Source organism: Hemiscyllium ocellatum, chromosome 3, assembly GCF_020745735.1.
Source record: "Hemiscyllium ocellatum isolate sHemOce1 chromosome 3, sHemOce1.pat.X.cur, whole genome shotgun sequence".
NCBI classification, from domain to species: Eukaryota; Metazoa; Chordata; class Chondrichthyes; order Orectolobiformes; family Hemiscylliidae; genus Hemiscyllium; species Hemiscyllium ocellatum.
Window position 1 is genome coordinate 106964729 of NC_083403.1, and position 25187 is coordinate 106989915.

The 25187-nt window shown below is 41.7% G+C and overlaps 1 protein-coding gene across 1 annotated transcript in view; it reads right to left on the bottom strand.

The window, feature by feature from the left end:
* LOC132834023 (signal-induced proliferation-associated 1-like protein 2) overlaps positions 1–25187 on the bottom strand; it is a 427470-nt gene that overhangs the window by 118041 nt on the left and 284242 nt on the right. Inside the window, exon 15 of the mRNA XM_060852741.1 lies at positions 5081–5243. Within this exon, the coding sequence (XP_060708724.1) occupies positions 5081–5243 (163 nt within the window). The remainder of the gene's footprint in view (positions 1–5080; positions 5244–25187) is intronic.

Genomic DNA, 25187 nt, shown 5'->3' on the forward strand with positions numbered 1-25187 from the left:
ACATATGCAGTATCTCAGAGGTATTCCAGTTGCAATGATACAATCAAGTGTGAGGTTATCCATTTTGGACTGAAAAAGGATAGATCAGAATTCTCTATAGTATGAAGTTACATGCAGCGAATGTCCAAAGAAATTTGGGGTTCAGGTGCAAATCTTTAAAGTGTCACAAACAGGTACAGATAATAATCAAGAAAGCTAATGGAATGCTAGTTTTTATATCTAGAAGACTGGAGCATAAGGATGGAGAGGTTTTGCTGCAGCGATATGGTTAGACCCCACTAGAAGTATTGAGAGGAGATCTGGGTACCACACCTTAGGCTGGATATATTGGGAGTACAATATAGATTTACAAGAATGATACCTGGGCTTCAGAGGTTAAGTTATGAGGACAGACTATAAAAATTGGGCATGTTCTCTCTAGAATATAAAAGGGTACTGGGTGATTTGGAAAACAACAGGAAAAGACAAGGTAAAATGGCGGCAGAGTAAGACATTCCTGCCGGAGCTCTTCTGGTCTGCTTGTTCTTTTTTGTTTTTCTATTTCTTTTCTCTCTCCTAGCCTGGTGGTGAATCCTGGAGCAGCAGCAGACACGGGCAGCGAGACCTGGGCAGAGACCAGCACAGGGGAGGCAGTCCTGGAACTTACTTTGGAGCAGCTGAGTGCTTGTATGGAGCAAACTGGAGACTTGGATTGGGTTGGGGGTGGCTGTTGGACTGAGGTCTGGCAGGGATGGTCAGACCACGTGCACTGAGCTGCTACAATGTAATGTTCATTTGAATTTTTTTTACCTGTCTATAAAATCAACCCTGTCTCATTTCTAACTTACTTCTTAAACTCTGTAAAGTAATGCAACTACTTTTTAATTCCTCTTCCGTATCCAAGATTTGTACCTCGGTATTTGTACCTAATGTAGCACCATAAGGCAGAGACATTGAAAAAGCTTTTCACTGTACTTCTACAATGGAGTACACATGACAATAAAGGATATTCTAATTCTAAAGATGAAGAAAAAACTATTTCCACTGGTTGGAGATTCTAGAACTAGGGGGCAAAGTCTAAATTTGAGGCCAGACCATCAGGAGAAATGTTTGAAAGCACACCTACATTAGGGAGTGGTAGAGATTGGAAACCCACTTCCATAAATGACATGTGATGCTGCATTTTAAATCTGAGATAGAGAACATCTTTTGGATGTAGGTTTGCCCACTGAGCTGAAAGGTCCATTTCCAGACGTTTCGTTACCTTATTAGGTAACATCTTCAGTGGACCTCATGCGAAGCAATGCTGAAAATTTCTGCCTTCTGTGTGGGTTTCTTTGGGTTGGTGATGTCATTTCCTGCGGTGATGTTACTTCCTGTTCCTTTTCTCAGGGGGTGGTAGATGGGGTTCTAACTCGATGTGTTTGTTGATAGAGTTCCGGTTGGACTGCCACGCTTCTAGGAATTCTCGTGCATGTCTCTGTTTGTTTTGTCCTAGGATGGATGTATTGGCCCAGTCGAAGTGGTGTCCTTCCTCATCCGTATGTGGGGATACTAGTGAGAGATGGCCATGTCTTTTTGTGGCTAGTTGGTGTTCATGTATCCTGGTGGCTAGTTTTCTGCCTGTTTGTCCAATGTCGTGTTTATTACAGTCCTTGCACAGTATTTTGTAAATGACATCAGTTTTGTTCATTGTCTGTATAGGGTCTTACAAGTTCATTAGCTGCTGTTTTAGTGTGTCGGTGAGTTTGTGGGCTACCATGATGCCAAAGGGTCTGAGTAGTCTGGCAATCATTTCCGAGATGTCTTTGATGTAGGGCAGAGTGGCTAGGGTTTCTGGATGTGGTTTGTCTGCTTGTTTGAGTTTGTTCCTGAGAAATCGGCAGATTGTTTTCATTGGGTCCCCATTCTCTTTGAATGCACAGTATAAGTGATTTTCCTCTGCTCTGCGTAGTTCCTCTGTGCTGCAGTGTATGTTGGCTCGTTGAAATAATGTTCTGATGCAGCTTCGTTTGTGGGTTTTGGGATGATTGCTTCTGTTGTTCAATATTTGGTCAGTATGTGTTGTTTTTCTGTAGATACTAGTTTGAAGTTCCCCATTGGCTTTTCGCTCTACTGTGACATCTAGGAATGGCAGTTTGTTGTTATTTTCCTCCTCTTTAGTGAATTTTATGCCAGTAAGGGTATTATTGATGGTCTTAAATGTTTCCCCTAACTTGTTTCATTTAGTGATGACAAAGGTGTCATCCACGTAGCAGACCCAGAGTTTGGGTTGGATGATTGACAGAGATGTTTGCTCAAGACTGCATTATTGCCTCTGCTAAGTTTTGTTGTTGAAGGTGAAGTGGGTGGTAAGGCATAGGTCCACTATCTTGATGATATTCTCCCTGTTGATGAAGTTAGTTGTGTTTGGTGTATGTGTCCTTACATCTTCTAATAGTGTAGTCAGTGTTTCCTTGGCCAGGTTAATGTTGATTGAAATAAACAGAGCTGTTACATCAAAGAAGATCATTACTTCATCCTCTTCTATCTTAGTGTCTTTGATGGTCCTCAGAAATTCTTGGGTGGAATGGATGGAGTGGCGTGAGCCTTCTATTAAGTCTTTTAGTCTTTGGTGTAGCTCCTTGCACAATCTGTAAGTTGGTATTCCAGGTAGCGAGACTATGGGTCTGAGGGGGCTCCTGGTTTGTGAATTTTGGGTAATCCGTAGAAGTTTGGTGTGTTGGATCAGTCTGGTTTCATTTTTTGGAAGTTGGTCTTATTTACTTGTCCAGATTTCTGATGTTTTTTTGAGTAGGGCTGTGATTCGGTTCTCTAGGGTAAGGTCAGGTCTATCGCCATTTGTTGGTAAATGTTGGTCTCTGTACATAGTGCGTTTGCATTTTCAATGTAGTCTCTTCGATTTAGAATGACTGTTGAGCGTTCTTTGTCTGCAGGTAGGATAACAATGTTTTTATCTTTTTTTTAAATCTTTCCAGTGCTTTCCTTTCTTGTGTATTGAGTGTGTTTCCTTCCTTTTTTCTGCTTAATGTTGGTGCGACTACTTGTCTGATGGATTGTTGGGTTTCTTCTCTGAGTTGGTTGTCTTTTGATGTTGTTTCAAACGCTGCTAAGAAATCTTTCTTGTCCGCATCCTGGCAGTTGTAATTTAACCCTCTTACCAAGACGGCTTTTTCAGTGTCAGATAAGTTTTTTATTTGTGCTTCTGTGTTGTTACTTTGTGTAAGTTCTTTTCTGCAGGTCTAGATTTTTATTTTCCGTGTTTGTCGTTGTCTAGGATTTTGACCTAACTCAAGTGAAGGAACACTGATACAGATCCAATTTGGAATGTCAGTGAATTGACGCAGAGTATCATGTAGATAATACGCAATGCTGTCACTCTCTGTCAGTGGTGGAAAGAATGGCTGTTAGAGCTGGTCAATGGGGTGTCAATCAAGTGGCTGCTCTGTCCTGGAGTTTCTTCAGTGGTTTTCCAGCTGCATTCATTCAGGCAAGTGGAGTGTATTCATTCCATCACAGGTCTGATATGCACTTTGTAGCTGGTGGGCAGGCACTGGTGAATCAATAGGTGAGTTACTCATTGCAGAACCCCTGGCCACTGACCTGCTACTCTCTGCAGTAATGACTCCCTTAAGCAATCCCTTGATTGTGATCAAATGTAAATACAATGCAGCCCATTCTTCCACCAGAGCCAGAGCAGATAACTAGCCTCCTGAAGAGGAGTTTCTGAGGTGGAATAGTCTGGGGAGGTGTCCTCACAGTACAGATTTGGGGAGGCAACGACCTGGAATTAAGTGCCTAATGATGACCATGAAGCTATTGTCGATTTTCAGAAAAACCTATCAGGTTCACTAATGTCCTTCAGGGAAGGAAATCTGTCATCCTTACCTCGTTTGGCTTATGTTACTCCAGACTCTCAGTGATGTGGTTGACTCTTAACTGCCCTCTGGGTAATTAGTCAATAAGTGCTGGCTTAGTCAGACATCCACCATTTGTGAGTGAATAAAGGAAAAGAAGTCCAGACATAGTGTACTGCACAATTTTAACATCTCATGCTCTGCGGTAATGGAGCAGCCAAATAAAGACTGTGATGCATACTGAAGAGATGGGAGAGAGGCACTGAAGGAATAGTAACTTATTTCTAGAAACTTAATTTAGAATGATTTTAAAACTGCTGCTTGAATCCTAACTCTCAGCAATCCTGCTCATCCATATCCCCAGTACTTGACTATATTGGCTTCTTGCCCAACTATGCTTGATTCTTTGTCATTAATCCTTATGTTCAAAACTCCACACCCCTCTACATTCTTTCATTACTTCCTTGAACCTCTCTCTCTCTATATTCACCCCACAACCCCCTCCATTTTGAGATACCTGCACTCCTTTAATTCAGGTACCTTATGCATTGTTCAGTTCCTTCACCCAACTGTGCATTCAGCTTTTAAGCCCAAAGCTTCCTAAATTTCCCTTTTTCACTGTAAGGCGCTCCTCCAAATGTCCCTGTTTGCTGAAGCTTTTGGTCACCTGCTCCATCATCTCCTATTTGGCTCAGCAGCACTTTGTTGTGCCTTGGGACATTTTACTATACAAAGAGCAAGTTGTTGCTAAACAGTTCCACATATACAATCTGTGCAGTTCACAAAAGATTTCCTTGTAAACTATTCCACAGAATATAGCTGGATGGAACCCAGCATAGAAGCTACAGTCCTGTTAGTCACTGGATGGAAAGTAGGGTCAATCCCCTTTAACCTAACAGATGCAGCTAACTGTAGTCAACAATTGTATTTTTAGTGAGTAGTGAACTGCATTTCGTACTGATAATAAGTAAAAAAAATGTTTTCCATTCTGGGTGCTTGTGAAAAGCATGTCATGAATGTAACAGGAAGAGCTGCCAACCATATTATGGATTTGATCGACCTGAAGTCTTAGACTTGTTAGTATATTTGGAGTGAAGTCAGAATGCATCCTTGGGAATGATTTTGTAGAAGCATAGCATTGTTCAAATTCAAACTGTCTGTCAGTTAGAGTTGTGTTAATAAAACCAGTGGTCATGTCTTGTGAATTTACCCCGACAGGTGCACAGACTAAAGAGATGGCTAACCTTCCTTCTTCTCTGTTCCAAAGGAGGGCTGTCTGGCAGCATCAGCTTCAGAAACTCCTCCTTGGTAAATGTTTGCTGCGGTTTATTGATAGGATTCAGGTCCTCTGCTGAAGCCTGATGTTGGCTAGAAGTTGATAGTTCTGTTACATCACCATACAGTCTCCTAGAGAAGGAAAAGATGACATGAGTATTTAGTGAATAACAGCAAATAAACAGAGCTCTATACTTGTGCCTGGTGATTGCAATTGTTGAATGATATCATACACACATGCAAGTACAGTACAATGTTCGATCAAGTAAAAGCTTAATCTCTAGCATTAAGTAAATGAATATTTAGTAAAACAGGTGATTGCATTATCTACAAATAAGGAGTATTTATTTCACTGTAAAGCTGATTTTTTTTAAAGTTCAACAATATTCTTGCATTTTAGGAACTTTCTTCAATCAACTACATCCTGCACAATACAGTGTTTATGGGGTAAAACATTCCAAGGTTCTTTACAGCTGTGTTATCATACAATGTTTGACACTGAGCCACAGAAGGTGACAGTGAAATAGGTTTATGAGCATCTTAACAGAGAAGAGAGAAAGAGGTTGAAATTATGGGTTATATAAGTTAAGAGAGATGAGGCCATGTAGGAATTTGAGAGCAAGGAGTCAAATTTTAAAACCGATGCACCGCCTGACATAGCTAAGTAAGTTCAGAGATTAGGTGCAAGTTAGAATACGGGCCTAAAAATTTTGAATGAGCTCAAGTATATTAAGGGTTGGGAGAGCACTGTCAATTTTTAACCGGTTTGTTTGAAGTTGGTGGACAGAATAGAATGACTAAACATTCTGTTGGTCAGAACTGTGTACAACTCTGTGTGGCCAGCTTTTATTCAGCATTTTTTGTACATAACAAATGGAGGCCCCTTGCCAGTTAGCACAACAATAAGAACTCCAACATTTTGCTTGTATATAATGCATAAAGAATGATTAAAGATCCACATGAATGATTGCTTGGAAAATTTACTGGCAGTTGTCCTAATACAGGGTTACTTAAAACACAAGTAGAAACACGCTGAAAGACTGGAGCGACTGGGCTTGTATACCCTTGAGTTTAGAAGACTGAGAGGGGATCTGATTGACACATATAAGATTATTAAAGGATTGGACACTCTGGAGGACACAGTTTAAAAATACAGGATAGACCATTTAGGACAGAGATGAGGAGAAACTTCTTCACCCAGAGAGTGGTGGCTGTGTGGAATGCTCTGCCCCAGAGGGCAGTGGAGGCCCAATCTCTGGATTCATTTAAGAAAGAGTTGGATAGAGTTCTCAAGGATAGTGGAATCAAGGGTTATGGAGATAAGGCAGGAACAGAATACTGATTAAGGATGATCAGCCATGATCATATTGAATGGTGGTGCAGGCTCGAAGGGCAGAATAGCCTACTCCTGTACCTATTGTCTATTGTCTATAGAATCACTTATAATTGAAAATCATTAGTTCTATATATTATTCAGAGAGAGGATGTTTAGATATGCACGGAGGCTTTCAAAGTTAGTAAGACTTTATTGAGTACACAATACAAAGTAAGATAATTTTTTCCAGAACTTGATGCTCAATATTTTACATCTCAGAAGCTTACAAGCAGATTTAAATAATTTATTTTTGTTTCAGTTGATTCTGTTATAACATAAGTTTCTTCAAAGAGAATTGGCTATAACACAAAAGAAGAATTTAGACTTTAGAATTTGTAGAACGTGAACTTTCCTTACCTGTATTCATTATAACATGATCCGGTCCCACTGGTTTAAATGGAGCAGCTATTACATGACTATCATAAAATGTGGGATCGCATGAGAACAGAACTATTGCATTATACCAGAACAGACTGTACTTATGTAGATATTTAGTATTTTGATCAGCAGAAAATACTGTGGACAGTCTCCTGAAAGATGGCTGGGAAGGTCACAAGAGGTGAAGTTAAACTGGTGTGTTGGTGTCAGGGGAATCCCTGCTGTCTTTCTGTCACCACAGGAATTAAATTCCAGGGAAGATTTACTCATCTTACCAATTGAGACATTTAAGTGGCCAATTAATAACTAATTAAAGTCTTCTCATGCCACTGTCATGATTAATCCTGTCAGGCAAGAACACAAGCAGCTTTCTCGCTGGTAAAATGGAGTGACCTATATTCTGCGTTGGGAAAAAGCAGGACTTCAAACAGTGCAATAATCAGGGACATGGATTGGACAGGGATGTGATCATTGAAAGCCATGCTGCCAACAGCCTTTGATGTGGTGCTGTGGATCACAGTGATTGCCATGGTTGGCAGGTTCAAATGGGGCATCTTTGCTGCTCCCCCCTGGGAAGTGATCCAAGTGGCAAGGTCACTGGGTGACCCATTAAGCGACTACCTGCACATGATCTAGAGGGGTTTCCCATTGGTGGTAGTGTATCCTGTCCTTTCTCTCAAGTGTTACTACACTATCAAGCGGAAGATACTGTCCTATGGAAGCAATTAATATCCGCAATAGTTTCTTGTCAACCTAAAAAATCTTTAGAGAATAGTGTAGTTGTTTTAAAATGTCACTAGATTCTTGTCATTGATTCTTGTCTCAGTGTTCAGATACCTACTTGTTTTAAAAATAGTTTATGTTCGTGTAGTCTCTCTAATATGTTAAATGATTCAGTACCTAGAAAATCATAGAATTGTCATAAACAGAAGGAAGCTATTCAGTCCATCGAATATACACTAGTTCTGAGACCAATTCTGTTATTTCCATTCAATGTGTTATACATATCCCATGAATAAAGAAAATAAATCTTAGGCAAAGACACATGCTGATTTTCAGTTGAAAATCAACTTTCACAATTACGGTAGTGGAAAAATGCATCAAAACAATGAGTCTGACAAATAAATGCATTGATACAAACAAGAAGGTATAATCAACAATCAGACCAAAATGTTAACCTCACTCTTGCATTCTCTCCAATCAGAACACTGTCATTCTTGATCAGATACAGTAAAATAGGGTTTTGCAGAAGGGTCATTGGACCCTAAATGTTAATTCTGATTTCTCTCCACAGATGCTGCCAGTGCTGAACTTTTCCAGAAAATTCTGCTTTTGTTTTTGTGGAATAAAATAAAGAATCAGGAAGGTAGACTGCCAGGGTACAAGGTAGCCGGGGGTGGGGAGTTGTAAGTATTCAGGGTTGGTTCAGGGTGGGCTGGAGAAAATCACACGAACAGGTTGGAGAGAGGTGAGGTGTCAGGTGTAAGGGGGCTTGGGTTCAGTGGTAGAGGTGACAGGTTGGTCCTTTGATGGGGTCAGGATTCAAGGATCAGTTTGGGGGTGGGGTGGGGGGGGAAGGTGTGTTAGGTCACTGGGGATGAGTGTTGCATTTAGGGAGACACAGTCAGATGTCAGGGGTGTCATATCAGGCTCTGGGAATTTTAAGTGGTCCAGAGATTGTGTATTTGGGAGTGTGCAAGGTAAATATGAAGTTCACTTTCGCAGTTACTCAGGAGTTATATTAGTAGTACATTACAGTTCCACTTAATTTCATTGCAATCATCCGAAATCTTCAATTTCTATGGAGACATTGAGATTTTCAGGCATAGAGAATGTGCCTAGAGGAAAATTAAATTTTCCAAGCGATTCCTTCGGAATGTGCTACAATGGGTATTCCACAAATTCCCATGCGCAACTTGCAAAACAACTGTCTGGCTGGGGTAAATTTTCCCATTCGCTGACCACTATTAAATAGCTGTCCCATTAAACTGTTCACTAACATTAATTAGAATAACAAAATCTAAATGTCAGCTAAATGGTCCAACAGGAGCGTACTTTGTAACCATTTACTATAGGCAGCAAATTGTTCTCAAAATTTCAACGATTGTTGTGTTACAAGGATTGTCGGTGTTAGAATTTTAACATTTCAAATGTAGTTATGCTCTTAACAGTCTGTGCAGATGTTTCTGATGGCACCAGTCTGCTTGTGCCACTAATACTCAGTTAAAACAAGAAAATAAAGTGGATGAAAGATAAATATTTATGAAAATATTGGGATGATACTAACAGTTAATTTAACTGGTCACTAGTCCAACTGTTTTCATTCTAGGCACTTGGTAAAGGATATATTGATCCTGAAGGGGATGCAGGGCAGATTCACCAGCATGACAGTGGGATACAAAAATAATTAGATTATCAAATCAAATTACGTAAACTGGGTTTGTATTTTCTATAGTAAAGATTAAAGAAGGATCAAATTGAAGATTAGTGAGAGGAATGATTTCTTTGTAGATGGGAGGATCGCAAGTAGAATCTCAAAACTGAAGCGGTCTTTCAGTGGTGATGTTGACTTGCTGTTGTAGCCACAGAATTGATATGGCTTGTCTAATTCAGATTCGTATCAATGGAAACCCCATGGTATTGACAATGGAGGATTAATTGAGTATTTGTACGGTTACGATAACAATCAGAAATTTAGAACTCTTTCCTCCAAATGCTGTTGAGTCAGCGAGTCAGTTGAAACTTACAAAGTTGAGATTGATAGATTTTAGTTCAGCAAGAATTATGAAAACAAGGTCAGTAAATTAAATTAACCTAAAAAGAATTAAAAAATTGTGAAACAGATTTGAGAACCAAAGTGGCCAACCACTGTTCCCATGTCCTGATCTTTGCACCGTAAAATTTTGAAAAAAGAGGTGCTACGCATTCAGCATCATCACTAATGAGAATTAAATCTAACTGACTGTTCATGGTTTCTCAATAAGTAGGATTGAGAGACTGTTAACTGTCAGACGTGTAAAATGTATCATATGTTTGTCATTCCTAAAGTTGTCAGAATATTTTTTTAAAAAGGTGCTGGTAATATTCACAGTCCCTCACATCAATGTTACTTTAGTATCTCCAGAGTGTTTATTGCATGCCATGTACCAGAAATTGCAAAATTGAGGATTCCAAGTTACATTTGGTTGTGAAGTCCTTCTCTGAAGCAGCAATGGTGGTTGTGGAAAGCAGCCTAACCAGTTTGGAGGCTCTGTCATGACAACTGGGGGAGGCAATGGTCTATTATTATCACTGGTCTATTAATCCAGAAAACTCAGCAAATGGTCTGGAGACCCGGATTTGAGTCCCACCAAGGCAGATGGTGAAATTTGAATTCGATAAAAGAAAAATTTGGAATTGAAAATCTACTGATGACCATAAAACCATTGTCAATTGTAGGAAAAACCCATTTGGTTCACTAATGTCCTTTAGAAAAGGAAATCCTCACCTGATCTGGCCCACAAATGACTCCAGACCCACAGCAACGTGATTGATTCTCAATTGCCCTCTGAAATGGCCGAGCAAACTATTCAGTCATATCAATCACTACAAAATCTCAAAGAAATGAAACTGGACGGATTACCTGGTATTAACATAGGCACCAGAAAAGCCAGCAGCAGAAACAGTCTTGTCAACCCTGTAAAGTCCTCCTTAACAACATCTGGGAGCTAGTGCCTAAATTTGGAGAGCTGTCTCATAGACTAGTCCAGCAACAGCCTGACACAGTCATACTCATGGAATCATACCTTAAAGACAATGTTCACCAGGATAGACCCAGCAGAGATGGTGGCACAGTGGCAAAGCTCAGGAAGGAATTGCCCAGGGAGTCCTCAACATTGATTCCGGACCTCATGAAGTTTTATGGTTTCAGATTAAACATGGACAACAAAACTTCTTGATTTCCAAGTACCATCTTCCCTCAGCTGATGAATCAGTATTTCTCCATGTTGAAAAACGCCTAAAGGAAACTCTGAGGATGGCAAGGAAAGAAACGTATTCTGGGTGAGGTATTTCCATTTCTGTCACCAAGAGTGGCTTGCAGTAGTACAACAGACAGAGTGGTCAAGTCCTAAGGGACATAGCTGCTACACCGATCAGAGCTGCTAGCTCTGATGAAGAGTCATCTAGACTTGAAACATTAGCTTGCTCTCTTTCCACGGATGCTGCCTGACCACAGAGATTTCCAGATTTTTGTCTTCAATGCAGATTCCAACATTTACAATAATTTGCGCCTAGCTGTGAGATGGGGTTTACAGCAGGTGGTAAGGGAATCAATAAGAGGGAAAAATATACATGACCTCATCCCTAATGCAGAGGCATCTGACCAGAACAGTATCACTAAGAGTGACCATCACACAGTTCTTGTAGACATGAAGTCACACCTTCAAACTGAGAATAACCTCCATCATGTTGTGTGGCACTAACACCATGCTGAATGGGATGCATTTCAAATAAATCTAGCAACCCAAGACTGGGCATCCATTAGGCACTGTGGACCATCAATAACAGCAGAATTGGACTCCATTACAATTTGAAACTTCATGGCCTGGCATATCCCCTACTCAACCACAACCATCAAACCAAGGGGTCAATGCTGGTTCAATGGAGAGTGCAGGAGGGCATGCCAGGCACAGCGCCAGGTATACCTGAAAATGAAGTATCAACCCTGTGAGACAAGTGATCCCACAACCAACAAATCAGATCTAAGTTCTTCACTCCTACCATATCCAGTTGTGAATGGTGATGAACAGTTGAACAACTCACTGGAGGAGGAGACTTGACAAATCTCTCCATTCTCAATGATGGAACAGCCCAGCACATCAGTGCAAAAGAAAAAGGCTAAAGCTTTTGCTACAATCTTCAACCAAAAATGCCATGTGGATGATCCATCTTGGCTTCTTCCAGTAGTGCACAGCATTACAGATGCCAGTCTTCAGCCAATTTGATTCACTCCACTTGATATCAAGAAATGTTTGGACACATTGGATACTGCAAATGGATACAGACCTTGACAACATTCTGACAATAGCACTTAATGTTTGTGCTCCAGAACTTGTCGCTCCCTTAGCCAAGCTCTTCCAGAATAGTTACAATACTGGCATCTAGTGGGAAATTGCCCATGTGTGTTCAATGGACAAATCCAACTCAATCAATTACTGGCCCATCAGTCTACGTGAGATCATAAGTGATGGCAGGTGTCATCAACAGTGTTATCAAACAGCACCTGCTCAGCAACATCCAGTTTGGGTTCCGCCAGGACCACTGAGCTCCAGACCTCATTACAGCCTTAGTCCAAACATGGATAAAAGAGCTGAATTCCAGAGGTAAGGTGAGAGTGACATCCGTTGACATCAAGGCTGCATTCGACATGGAGCAACACTGGAATCAATGGGTATCAGAGCAAACTCTCCGGTCATTGGAATCATGCTTGACAAATAGGAGGATGGTCATGGTTGTTGGAGGTCAGTCATCTTAGCTTCAGGACATCTCTGCAGGAGTTCCTCAAGGTAGTGTCCTAGGCCCAAACATCTTCAACTGCTTTATCAATGACCTTCCCTCCAACATAAGGTCAGAAGTGGGAATGTTCACCGATGATTGTACAATGTTCAGCACCATTCACCACTCCTTAGACACTGAAGCAGTCCATGTTTAAATGCAACATAATCTGGACAATATCCAGGTTTGGACTGACAAGTAGTAAGTAACATTTGGGCCACACAAATGCCAGGCTATGACCATCTCCAATAAGACACAATCTAATGATAGCCCCATGACACTCAATAGTGTTACCATCATTGAATCCCCCACTATTAACATCTTGGGGGTTATTATTGGCCAGAAGTACAACTGGACTCATCACTTAAACATATTGGCTACAAAAACAGGTCAGAGACTAAGAGTGCTGATTCGAGTAACTCACCTCCTGACTTCCCAAAACCTGTCCATCATCTACAAGGCACAAGTCAGGAGTGTGATGGAATATTCCCTACTTACCTGAATGGGTACAGCTCCAAAAACACTCAAGAAGCTTGACATCATTCAGGACAAAACAGCTCAGTTGATTGGCACCTCATTCACAAGTATCCACAGCCTCCACCACCAACACATAGTCCACACTGTTGTTACTATCTTCAAGACGCACTGCAGAAATTCATCAAATATTTCAGACAGCACTTTCCAAACCCATAACCACTTCCATCTAGGACAAGATCAGCAGATACATAGGAACACCACCACCTGCAAATTCCCCTCCAAGTGACTCGCCATCCTGATTTGGAAATATATCACCACTCCTTTAATGTCGCTGGACAAAATCCTGGAATTCTCTCCCTAATGGCATTGTAGGTCAACCCACAGCAGATGGTCTTCAAGGGTTCATTAAGGTAACTCAAGGCAGGCAAAAAGTGCTGGCCAGTCAGTGACGTCCACATCCCACAAAATGAATTAAAAAATACTCTGAGTCCATAGGATTGTTGTTGACAAATGGACAGGGATTGACTTTTTGTTTTATTCATTCATACCAGCATTTATTATCCATCCTATTTGCCCTGGAAAAGGTGGTGACAGCCTGCCTTCCTGAACTGCTTGCAGTCCATTTGGTATTATTCACATTGCTGCGGGAATGAGCTCCAGAAGTTTGAACCAGTGATATATTTGAAAAACAGGATAGTGAGTGGCTCGGAGAGAACGTGCATGTAGTGATGCTCCCATCCATTGGTCATCCATCTCCTTATAGACTGCATTGATTGTGGGCAAGGGAGATATTGTTTAAGGTGCCTTGGTGAATTTCTGCAGTGCACATTGTACAAGGTGCACACTGCTACTGCTGTACATTGGTCAATGTGGTGGTGTCACTCAAATAGACTGCTTTGTTCTGGATGGTGTCAAGCTTTTCAGTGTGCTTGAATTACACTCATTTAATAAGTGGGCATTATTACATCACTTTCCCAAATTGAGCCTTGGATAGGCTTTAGGGCATCTGGAAGTGAGTTACTTACTGCATGATTCATTGCCTTTGACCTGCTCTTGTGGCCAGAGCACTTTCATGGCGTGTCCAGTTCAGTTTCTCATCACTGGTAACCCCAGGTTGTTTACAATGGAGGATTCACTGATGGCAAGATGATTTTTGGTCGAGCCCACTAGAGAACAGACAATTCTGGATTTGGTGATGTGTAATGAGTCAGACTTGATTAGGAAACTGAAGGTAAAGGAACCTCTTGGGGCAGTGACCATAATATGCTAGAATTCACTCTGCAGTTTGAGAGGGAGAAGACTGAATCAGATATAATGGTATTACAGCTGAGTAAAAGTAATTATAAAGACATGAGGGAGGAGCTGGCTGGAGTTGATTGGAAGGGGAGCCTAGTAGGGAAGACAGTGGAACAGCAATAGCAGGAATTTCTCAGGGTAATTCAAGAAGCAGAGCAGAAATTCATCCCTAGGGAGGATGAAGCAACCAGGCTGACAAAGGAACAGCATAATAGCAAAACAAAAGCATGCAGGAGGATGAAGCTGGAGGATTGGGAAGCCTTTAAAGCCAGAGGATAACTAAAAAAGCAATAAGGGACAAGAAGACAAAATAGGAGGGTAAGCTATCTCATAATATCAAAATGGACAAACAGGAAGTTGGAAGAACACAGTAAGCCAGGCAACATCAGTACATTATACCTGAAACATTGACTTCTCCACCTCTTGATGTTACCTTGGATTCCAGCATCTGCAGTTTTCTTTGTCTCTAATGAAATATCAAGACGACTGCAAGAGTTTTTGTTTGATATATAAGACCAAGAATGCTCAATGGACATTGGAAAATCAGGATGAGTAGTCATGAGGAACAAAGAAATGGCGGAAGCATTGAATGGGTACTTTGTATCAGTCTTCACAGTGGAAGACACCAGTAACATACTGGAAACTTCAGGAGAGTCAGGGGACAGAAGTAGACTAGTATCTATCACTAAGGAGATGTTGCTGAAGAAACTGAAGGGTCTGAAGGTGGATAACTCACTCAGTCTGGATGGACTACACCTCAGAGTTCTGAATGAGACGGCTGAGAAGATTGTGGAGGCTAATCTTTCAGGAATCACTGGAGTCAAGGAGCATGCCTGAGGATTGGTAAACGGCTGATGTAACACCCTTATTTAACGGAGGCAAAAGATGGGAAATTATAGGCCGGTTACTCTGACCTCAGTCATTGGTCGGATTTTAGTATTCATTATGTAAGTGCATGGTAAAATAGTGCTGAGGCAGAGTGGCTTGGTCACAGGGAGGTCATGTCTTAAAAATATGTTAGAATTCTTTGAGGTAATATGCAAGTTAGACAAAGGAGAGCCGGTGGATATTTGGATTATCAGAATGCCTTTGCAAAGATGTTACACAGGGGGCTGTTAAATAAGAGCCTATGGTTTTATGAAGGAGGTACTGGCATGGATAAAGGATTGGCTGACTGGCAGAAGGCAAACAGTGTAAATAAAAGGGTACCTTTAAGGGTAGAAACTGAGGACTAGTAGAGTTCTTTGGGGGTCAATGTTAGGATCACAACTATTCACTTAATACATTAACGATCTGGGCAAACAAACAGAGGACATTATTGTAAAGTTTACGAATGACACAAAGGTCGGTTAAGTTGTGTGAGAAAGCAGGCAGGCTGCAGAAAGATGTGGATAGGTTAGGACAGTGAGCAAAGAAGTGGCAGATAGATAGTGGCAATGTGGGAATATGAGAGGTTATACACTTTGATAGGAAGAATAGAAGTGTAGACTATTTTCTAAGTGGGGAAATGCTTTGGAAATTTGAAGCACAAAGGGACTTAAGGGTATTAGTTCAGGATACTCTTAAGGTTAACAGGCAGGTTCAGTTGGCACTTAGGAAGGCAAATCCATTTTGAGAAGGCCAGAATACAGAGCAGAGATGTTCAATGCTCTGGTCAAACTGAAATTGAAGTATTGTGAACAGTTCTGGGCCCCATGTCCAAGGAAGGATACGCTGCCATTGAAGGTGGTCCAGAGGTGGTTGACAAGAATGATCCCAGGGATGAAGGGCTTGTTGTATTAGGCACGATTGAGGACTCTGGATCTGTACTTCATAGAGTGAAGTAGGATGAAAGAGAATCTGATTGAAATTTACAGAATACTGGGATGCCCTGTACATAGAGAAGATGTTTCCAATGTTAGGAGAGATCAGGGCTTAAGGGCACAGCCTCAGAGTAAAGGAACTTGGATAAGCAGGAATTTCTTCAGTCAGAGGGAGGTGAATCTGTGGAACTCACTGTCACTGCCAGAAGGCTGTGAAGGCCAAGTCTTTAAGAAAGAGATAGATAGGGGTTTTATTTGATAAGGGGATCAAGGGTTACAGGGAGAAGGCAGGAGAATGAGTTCCTCTATGCTACTGTTGGTCAAATGTGGCCTTGATGTCAAGGGCAATGACTCTCATCTCACCTCTGGAGTTCAGCTCTGTTTTTTATGCTTAAACCAAGGCTGTAATGAGTGGACCTGTGGCAACCTAAACTGACAGTCAATGAGCAGGTTATAGCACTTCAGATACACTTGAAGCTGTGACCCTTTATATCTGTGATAAACTCAAAAAATAGGAGCAGGGGTAGGCCATCGGGACCCTCAGTAAGATATCAGTTGATCAGGTCCAGGCCTCAAATCCTCTTTCTGCCAATCTACACTGACTTTTCAAAAATTTATCAACCAACTCCTCTTAACTACTTTCAGTGATTTGACTTCCACTATCCTCTGGGAGAAGAAATTCTTCCACATCTCAGTTTTAAATGACTGTCCCTTTATTCGGTAACTATGTCCCTTCGTTCTAGATTACCCTTATTAGTGGAAACTTCTCAACATCTGTCTTGTCAAATGCGATCAGAACTTGTATATTACAATAAGATCATCTCTCATTCTTCTAAACTCTAATGAATAAAAGCAATTTGTTTAGTTGTTCTTAAACTCCAGGGATCAGCCTAGGGAATCTCTTTTGGACTGTCTCTAAGTAAGTATAAGCTTCCTTAAATACAGGGAACCAAAACTATACACAGTCCACCAGGTGTGGCCTCACCGACACCCTGTACAGTTCTCCCTGTTTTTAAACTCCAAACCCTTGGCAATAGAGCCCAAAATTCAACTTGCCTTTTCAATTACTTGCTACATCTGCATGCTGACGTTTTGTGATTCATGCACAAGATCATCCAGGTCTCTTAGTGCTGCACATTTTTGGAACCTCTCTACATTTAAATAGTAGTCTGCCTTTTGATTCTTCCTACCATTTTCCTACATTAAACTCCATCTGTCAAGATTTAACCCACTCACTCAGCCTACCTATCTCCCTTTGCAGATTCCTTGTGTCCTCATTGCAACATGCCCTTTCTCCTATTTTTGTATCATCAATAAATATGGGTAAATTATACTCTGCCACCTCTAAGTCATTAACATAGACAGTAAATAATTGAAGCCCAAGGATCGATCCTTGTAGCATTTGACTAATCACATCTTTTCAACTTGAAAACCCCCCACTAATCTCAACTTTCTGTCTTGTGTGCTCAATCCATGCGAATACATTACCACTGAATACCATGAGCTCCTATCTCATGTAATAAGATTTTATGTGACACCTTATCAAATACTTTATGAACTCTGCTTGTTATATCCTCAACGGAAATTGGTCAAACGTGATTTCTCTTTCACAAAACTATGCTTGATGGCATTAAGCATTTTTAAACACACTGCTCTTTCTTCTTTAATAAGTAACATTAATATTTTCCCAATGACAGATTTTAAGCTAACTGGCCTGTAGTTTCCTGTTTTCTGTCTCCATCTTTGTGAACAGGGTTGTCACATTCTAATGTTTCCATTTTCTCTGCAGTCACTTCCTTTAAAACCCTTAGATGCAGGCAATCAGGTCCTGTCCACTTTTCTGCCTTCAGTCCCATTAGTTTGCCCAAAAATGTGTCTTTCTTAATGGAGACTGTTACAAGCATCTTGCCTATCTGCTGTCAGATGTTTATAGAGACCTCCACCATGAAGATCAATGCAAAATATTGGTGTAAATTATCTGCTTCCTTGCTTCCCCCTCATTAATTAGTCAGCTGCATTCTCCAAGTGGACCACACTTATTTTAGCTACTCTCTTTTTACATATCTGCATATGTTCTATATTTCTCACCAATTTACTGTAAAATTAATTTTCTTCCTCTTCACTAGCTTTCAGTTAACCACTGCTGGTGGTTAAAAATCCAAATCCTCTGGCATAACTCCAGTTTTTGCCATTTTATGTGCCTTAGTTTTTAATTGGATACTTTCCAATCAAGAAGGTTCATCCTTCTTATTGAGATATTGCAAAGCAAGAGTTGCTTGACAACATCATTGATGACATCTTCCATCACTTTACTGATGATTGATTCAACTAATGGAGCAGTAATTGACTGGACTTGAATGTCCAAGTTTTTGTGCATAGGATGTACCAAGGCAATTTTCTATACTGTCAGGTGGATGCTGGTGTTGTAGCTGTACTGGACAGCTTTATTCGGGACGAAGCAAGTTTAGGTTAGATTAGATTAGATTACTTACAGTGTGGAAACAGGCCCTTTGGCCCAACAAGTCCACACCAACCCTCCAAGAGCAACCCACCCAGACCCATTTCCCCTACATTTACCCCTTCACCTAACACTACGAGCAATTCAACATGGCAATTCACCTATCCTGCACATTTTTGGACTGTGGGAGGAAACCAGAGCACCCAGAGGAAACCCACGCAGATACTGGGAAAACGTGCACACAGTTGCATGAGGCGGGAATTGAACCTGGGTCTCTGGCGTTGTGAGGCAGCAGTGCTAACCACTTTGCCACCGTGCCGCCCACGGTGGCAAAGTTCTAAAGCACGTTCTTATTACTACTACAGAAATTTATTCAGTTCATAGCCTTTGCAGTATAATGTAACTACAGCTGTTTCTTGATATCACATGGTTTGAAGGCTGGCATCTACGATGCTAGGGTTTTCTGGACGAAGCAGAAATATATCATTCACTCAGCACTTCTAGCTAAAGATTGTTGAAAACACATCATCTTTGTTTCGTATTCTGGGCTCCTCTTCTATTGAAGATGGATATTTGCAGAACTTTTTCCTCCAGTGAGTGTTTAATCATGTACTGCCATTCAAGTTTGCATACCTTGGATCTGATTATGTAAGTGCTTAGCTCTATATATGAGCGGCACGGTGGCACAGTGGTTAGCACTGCTGTCTCACAGTGCCTGAGACCTGGGTTCAATTCCCGACTCAGGCGACTGACTGTGTGGAGTGTGCACGTTCTCCCCGTGTCTGCGTGGGTTTCCTCCGGGTGCTCCGGTTTCCTCCCACAGTCCAAAGATGTGTGGGTCAGGTGAATTGGCCATGCTAAATTGCCCGTAGTGTTAGGTAAGGGGTAAATGTAGGGGTATGGGTGGGTTGTGCTTTGGCGGGTCGATGTGGACTTGTTGGGCCGAAGGGCCTGTTTCCACACTCTAAGTAATCTAATCTAATATCACTTGCCGCTTATCCTGTTTACAGCTTCATGGAGTTAACATCTCTTTTTAAGGTAGTTTGATGCTGCTGTTGCACAATTCTAGTTTGATGAGTAATGACAGAGTGGGGGTATGTCGAGCCATGAGGTTACAAACTACATTGGAGTACAATTCTGCTGCTGCTGATGGCCCATAGTTGCTAAAGTTTATCCCATTTAGTATTGAGATAGTGCCACTCAACACAATGGAGGGTAAGCTCAGCTTGAAGACAGGACTTCATCTTCACAATGACTGTGCGGTGGTCACTTTCACCGATACTGTCATGGACAGTTGCATCTGTGGCTGGCAGACTGCTGAGGACGATGTCAAGTATGCTTTTCTCTCTTGTTGGTTTCATGACTACTTGTTGCAGAGCCGGTCTAACAGCGATGTCCAACTGGGTCAGAAGTGGTGGTGTGAACCATTCTGGGTGACAGAGATCAAAGGTAACCAACCAAAGTATATTATGTGTCCTTGTCACCCTCTGTGCTCCAAGTGCTGTTCAGAGTCAATTCTGGGAACACTTCCAACCCTCCACACCACACAATTTCCCAGGCAACTTCTTCCTTACTCTAAGTTAACAGAGTCACTTGCAATGAGATGATTGTGAAGGTCATAAATAGCAACCCTAAAGACAGTGCTGCTGGATAGCAGAAAATGAGATGTCGTTGACATTTTGTGTGAACATTGACTCCTTGTTTGTGGATGGGTATTGCTGAGGTTAGCCTGTAAGACAACAAATTGGAAGCAACTAAAGCTCTTATCTCTGAGAAGCACCAGAAGTCAGTAGAGAGGAGGAACCATTTCAGGCAATGCCAAAAAACCACTGGAGAGTAAGATAGGAATGGTAAGGGACCATGGTCCAGGAAGAGAACAGAGGGTAATGAGAATGTGAAGATCAAGAATATTTATGCACTGCAGGAAATTGAACAGTAGTGTGCAAGGTTAAGACAGAACTGTAAAAAAGTTGGGAGAGTGAAGGATTTGAATTATGTCTGATGTAAATGAATAGCAGACATGTCAACAAGCAAGAGAAGGGGATAAATGATCAGTAGCTGTAGTGAACAAAGAGTAGATTTGACCAAGGAAATTAGTCTCCTGTGGTTGCCCTTTTCTTCCTCTCTCGTGAATCGGATTCCTGTGAGTGTGGTGTTGATGATCCGGTGTGTGTTCTCTATTTCTGAATAACAACACCACACTCACAGGAATCCGATTCTCGAGAGAGGAAGAAAAGGACAACCAGCTCCCATTCCTAGATGTGATGGTACAGAGAACACCGAACGGAGAATTCACCACGAAGGTATACAGAAAAGCCACACAGCTGCAAATGTGTTGCTGGTCAAAGCACAGCAGGTTAGGCAGCATCTCAGGAATAGAGAATTCGACGTTTCGAGCATAAGCCCTATTCCTGATGAAGGGCTTATGCTCGAAACGTCGAATTCTCTATTCCTGAGATGCTGCCTAACCTGCTGTGCTTTGACCAGCAACACATTTGCAGCAGAAAAGCCACACACACAGACCAAGTCCTGAACTATGAAAGCAACCACCCCAACACTCCCAAACGAAGTTGCATCAGGACATTATTCGAGTAAAAAGTGAGGTCTGCAGATGCTGGAGATCAGAGCTGAAAATGTGTTGCTGGTTAAAGCACAGCAGGTTAGGCAGCATCCAAGGAACAGGAAATTCGATGTTTCGGGCCTGATGAAGGGCTCTGGCCCAAAACGTCGAATTTCCTGTTCCTTGGATGCTGCCTAACCTGCTGTGCTTTAACCAGCAACACATTTTCAGCTCAGGACATTATTCAAAAGGGCCACAACACACTGCAGCACACTGAACTACAAAAAGAGGAAGAAGAACACCTATACAAGGTATTCACCAAAAACGGATACCCGCGCAATTTCATCAACAGATGCCTCAGGGAAAGACAACGAAATGAGGACATGCCACAACCCAAACGACTGGCCACACTACCATACATCAGGAGCATTTCTGAACTGACAGCCAGACTGCTGCGACCACTAGGACTCATAACAGCACAGAAACCAACAGCCACTCTCAGACAACAACTCACCAGGACAAAGGACCCGATACCCAGCATGAGCAAAACCAATGTAGTGTACAAAATACCATGCAAGGACTGCACAAAACACTACATAGGACAAACAGGAAGACAGTTAACAACCCGCATCCATGAACACCAACTAGCCACAAAACGACACGACCAGCTATCCTTAATAGCCATACACTCAGATGACAAACATGAATTCGATTGGGACAACACCACTATTGTAGGGCAAGCCAAACAGAGAACAGCCAGGGAATTCCTGGAGGCATGGCACTCATCCACAAATTCTATCAACAGACACATCGACCTAGACCCTATATACCGGCCACTGCAGCGGACAGCAACTGACAACCGGAAGCAGCAGATTCAAACCAGTATAAATGCCGGAGGAATCAGCAAAGAAGCGTTCACAGGAGGCTCCCAAGCACTGAGGATGTCACCTAGAAAGGGGACGAAACGTTTGCAACAAAAATTCCCAGCTCGGCGAACAGAACCACAACAACGAGCACCCGAGCTACAAATCTTCTCACAAACTTTGAGCATAATGTAATTAATTGTTTTGACAGAGTTAAATTGCATTATTCCTGCCCTATCTCATGTCACATTGTCTTTGAGTGGAAAAAGAATGTTATATGAGGACCTGATGAACACAGATGTGACATAAATATTGATAAATGTAAGACAAAAAAAAAACTGCAGATGCTAGATCTAAAACAGAAACTAAAAATGCTGGAGAAATTCAGCAGATCTGGCAGTATCTGTAAAGAGAAAGCAGTGTCAATGCTTTGGGACCAGTGAAGGATTAGAGGGGTGACCTTATAGAAGTTTATAAAATCAGGAGGGGCATAGATAGTATGAATAGCCAAGGTCTTTTTCCCAAGAGTCTTTGGGAGTCCAACACTAATGAGAGGGGAAATATTTAAAAGGGACCTCAGGGGCAAATTTTTCACACAGAGGATGGTGCAAGTATGTAAGGAGCTGCCAGGGGATGGTAGAAGTGGGTTCAGTACAACATTTAAAAGGCATCAGGATGGGTATATGAATGGGAAGGGATTAGAGGGATATGGGCCAAATGGGACTAGATTGACTTAGGATATCCGGTTGGCATGGACTAGTTGGACCGAGGTTGACTTGGACTTTTTTTTTCTAGATTACTTACAGTGTGGAAACATGCCCTTCGGCCCAACAAGTCCACACTGACCCGCCGAAGCGCAACCCACCCATACCCCTACATTTACCCCTTACCTAACACTATGGGCAATTTAGCATGGCCAATTCACCTGACCCGCACATCTTTGGACTGTGGGAGGAAACCGGAGCACCCGGAGGAAACCCACGCAGACACGGGGAGAACGTGCAAACTCCACACAGTCAGTCGCCTGAGGCGGGAATTGAACCCGGGTCTCTGGCGCTGTGAGGCAGCAGTGCTAACCACTGTGCCACCGTGCCGCCCACAAATTTGTAAGGTACAATTCTGTGAGTATGACTATGTCAGACTATTGCTTGACTAATCTGTAAGGCAGCTCTCCCACTTTTGTCACTAGCCCCCAGATGGTGCTGAAGGGGACTTTGCCAGGTCAACAGGGTTGAGCTTCAGGTTGTTATTGCTGGTACCTTAAATTGAGACTTCATGTAGTTGTGCTAGAAGACGAGCATCAGCTTGAGAATTTACTGTAGTTCTGTCCCTGTCTCCTTGTTTTACAGGTTCCTAGCCCCTGGAATGGTAACTCTGCTTCACATACACCATCACCTAAATCAAACACTGGACGAGGAGACAGACTGCTGGGTGTGTGTGTGCTTAAGTGCGCTACATGCAGAGGCTGGGGATTTGGAAAAAGAAGCTGCTGAGATGGGGAATGGATGCGGAGAGGAGATTTAGACATGAGGCTGCTAAATAACTGAGAGAAGAGAGAATGGGTTAGGAAAATAAATGTTTGGTGGGGGAGGGGAAAGGTTAATTTGAGTGTGGAAATGGGGAATTGGGGCTTTACTGAATCTCCTGCCACCACAGAGTATGGAGAGCTTGGCTGAAACATGCATGAGTGCAAAAACATTATTATTTTATATAAAGTACCTTAAAAAACAGAGTTTCATATTTATATGATGTCTATGTTAATATATAGTATGCATATTTTAATAAGTAATTACTAAACTGTTTTATTGCTTTACTGCTGTTTCTTTTTTCTGTTGTCTGAAATCACATTAATTTTCAAATGGTTTCACATTAGAAAACAGTTTGGGATATGGTCTAGGAACAACATGTTCCTAAAAATTTACCAGTACTGCTGAAAGCAGCCACCAAAAGGCATTGAAGAGTAACCTTTTTTGACAGAGTGTCTATTCTTCCATCTTCACACTGGGGAGTCCTTATCTCCATCTGGAGCTTCCGTTAATGGCTCAGCTAAAGTCAAACATGCCAGATGGAAATTGCACTAACATACTACAACCTACCATTCTACAGTGTAGCTCAGTGCCATTCAGCAGTTTACATTTATGTATCACAGGCACTAAGTTAGATTTGAATAAGTTTGTCAAAATTATTCTCTGAGCCAGAAAGCCTGAGTTCAAGTTCTACCTGCTCTGAGCAAGTTAGGTTAAAAATACCTGCAATTGTCATAGGTCAGATCTGTACTTCGGCATAACTTATTATGTATCGTTATCTATGATATAACAAAGCTAAATAATCAGTGAGGAGACAAACAGATGGCTCGATTTAACTGTCCCAACCAGTAAACTTGAAGGCTGGGGGATATGCTATATTCAGCAGATAGTCTGCTAGCTGCCAAACATCCCATCCTTTCCTGCCCTCACCTCAATTTTCTTACTGATGGGTGGGAGGATATAATGTTGAGAAGCCGTCCCACTGGTGGACCGATTGAGGCCTTCAATTGGGAAATTAATGCCTATTATTCCCTGATTGCCACCAATGGCTTTTAATCAGAAGAGGCCCACATTAAGTGACCAGTCTGGTTTCCTACCACAGGTTGGCAGTGGCTATCCTTCTTAACTAATCCCTTGGGTCTTTCAGTGGGATAACTCAGTCGCCCTCTCCTTTTCCACTGCTGTTAGCACAATGTCCCAAAGCTCTATTGGTATAATCAAGAGGTGAACAAGTTGGCCATTTAATGTATATAAGGCAGACATTCTTCCTCTGGGCAAGCCCCTGCCCTTTACATGGATGCACGTGCAGGGACTACAGCAGCCCGTATAATTCAGCATAATTAACTTAATTTCATTTTTTCTCCACAGACATTACATTCCTGCTGAGTATTTCAAACATTTTATGTTTAATCACATGCTTCTAACATTTGTAGTAATTTAATTGTGTACCATTTTCAGTTGATTAAACATCCAGGAAAAACTGCAACATTGAAATTATTCAGCATCACACTTGCAACTTGGAGAACTTTTATCAGTTTCATCATCTATGTCAGATATTAAGCATTAAAAATGAAGACTTTCACAATGGGATTAAATCATTGGATAATTACACACAGGAGGCCATGTTAACCCATCATATCTGAGCTGATTCTGTTCAATAGTAAGTCCTCCAGTCTTACATTAGCCTAGGAATCTTACCTCTTCTGTTTGTTATCCAATTGCTGTTTGAAAAGGCACATTTGAGTCTGCCTTCACCACATTCCAAATTCTAGCCACTTGCTGTTTTTCCTCACATCACCTCTGATT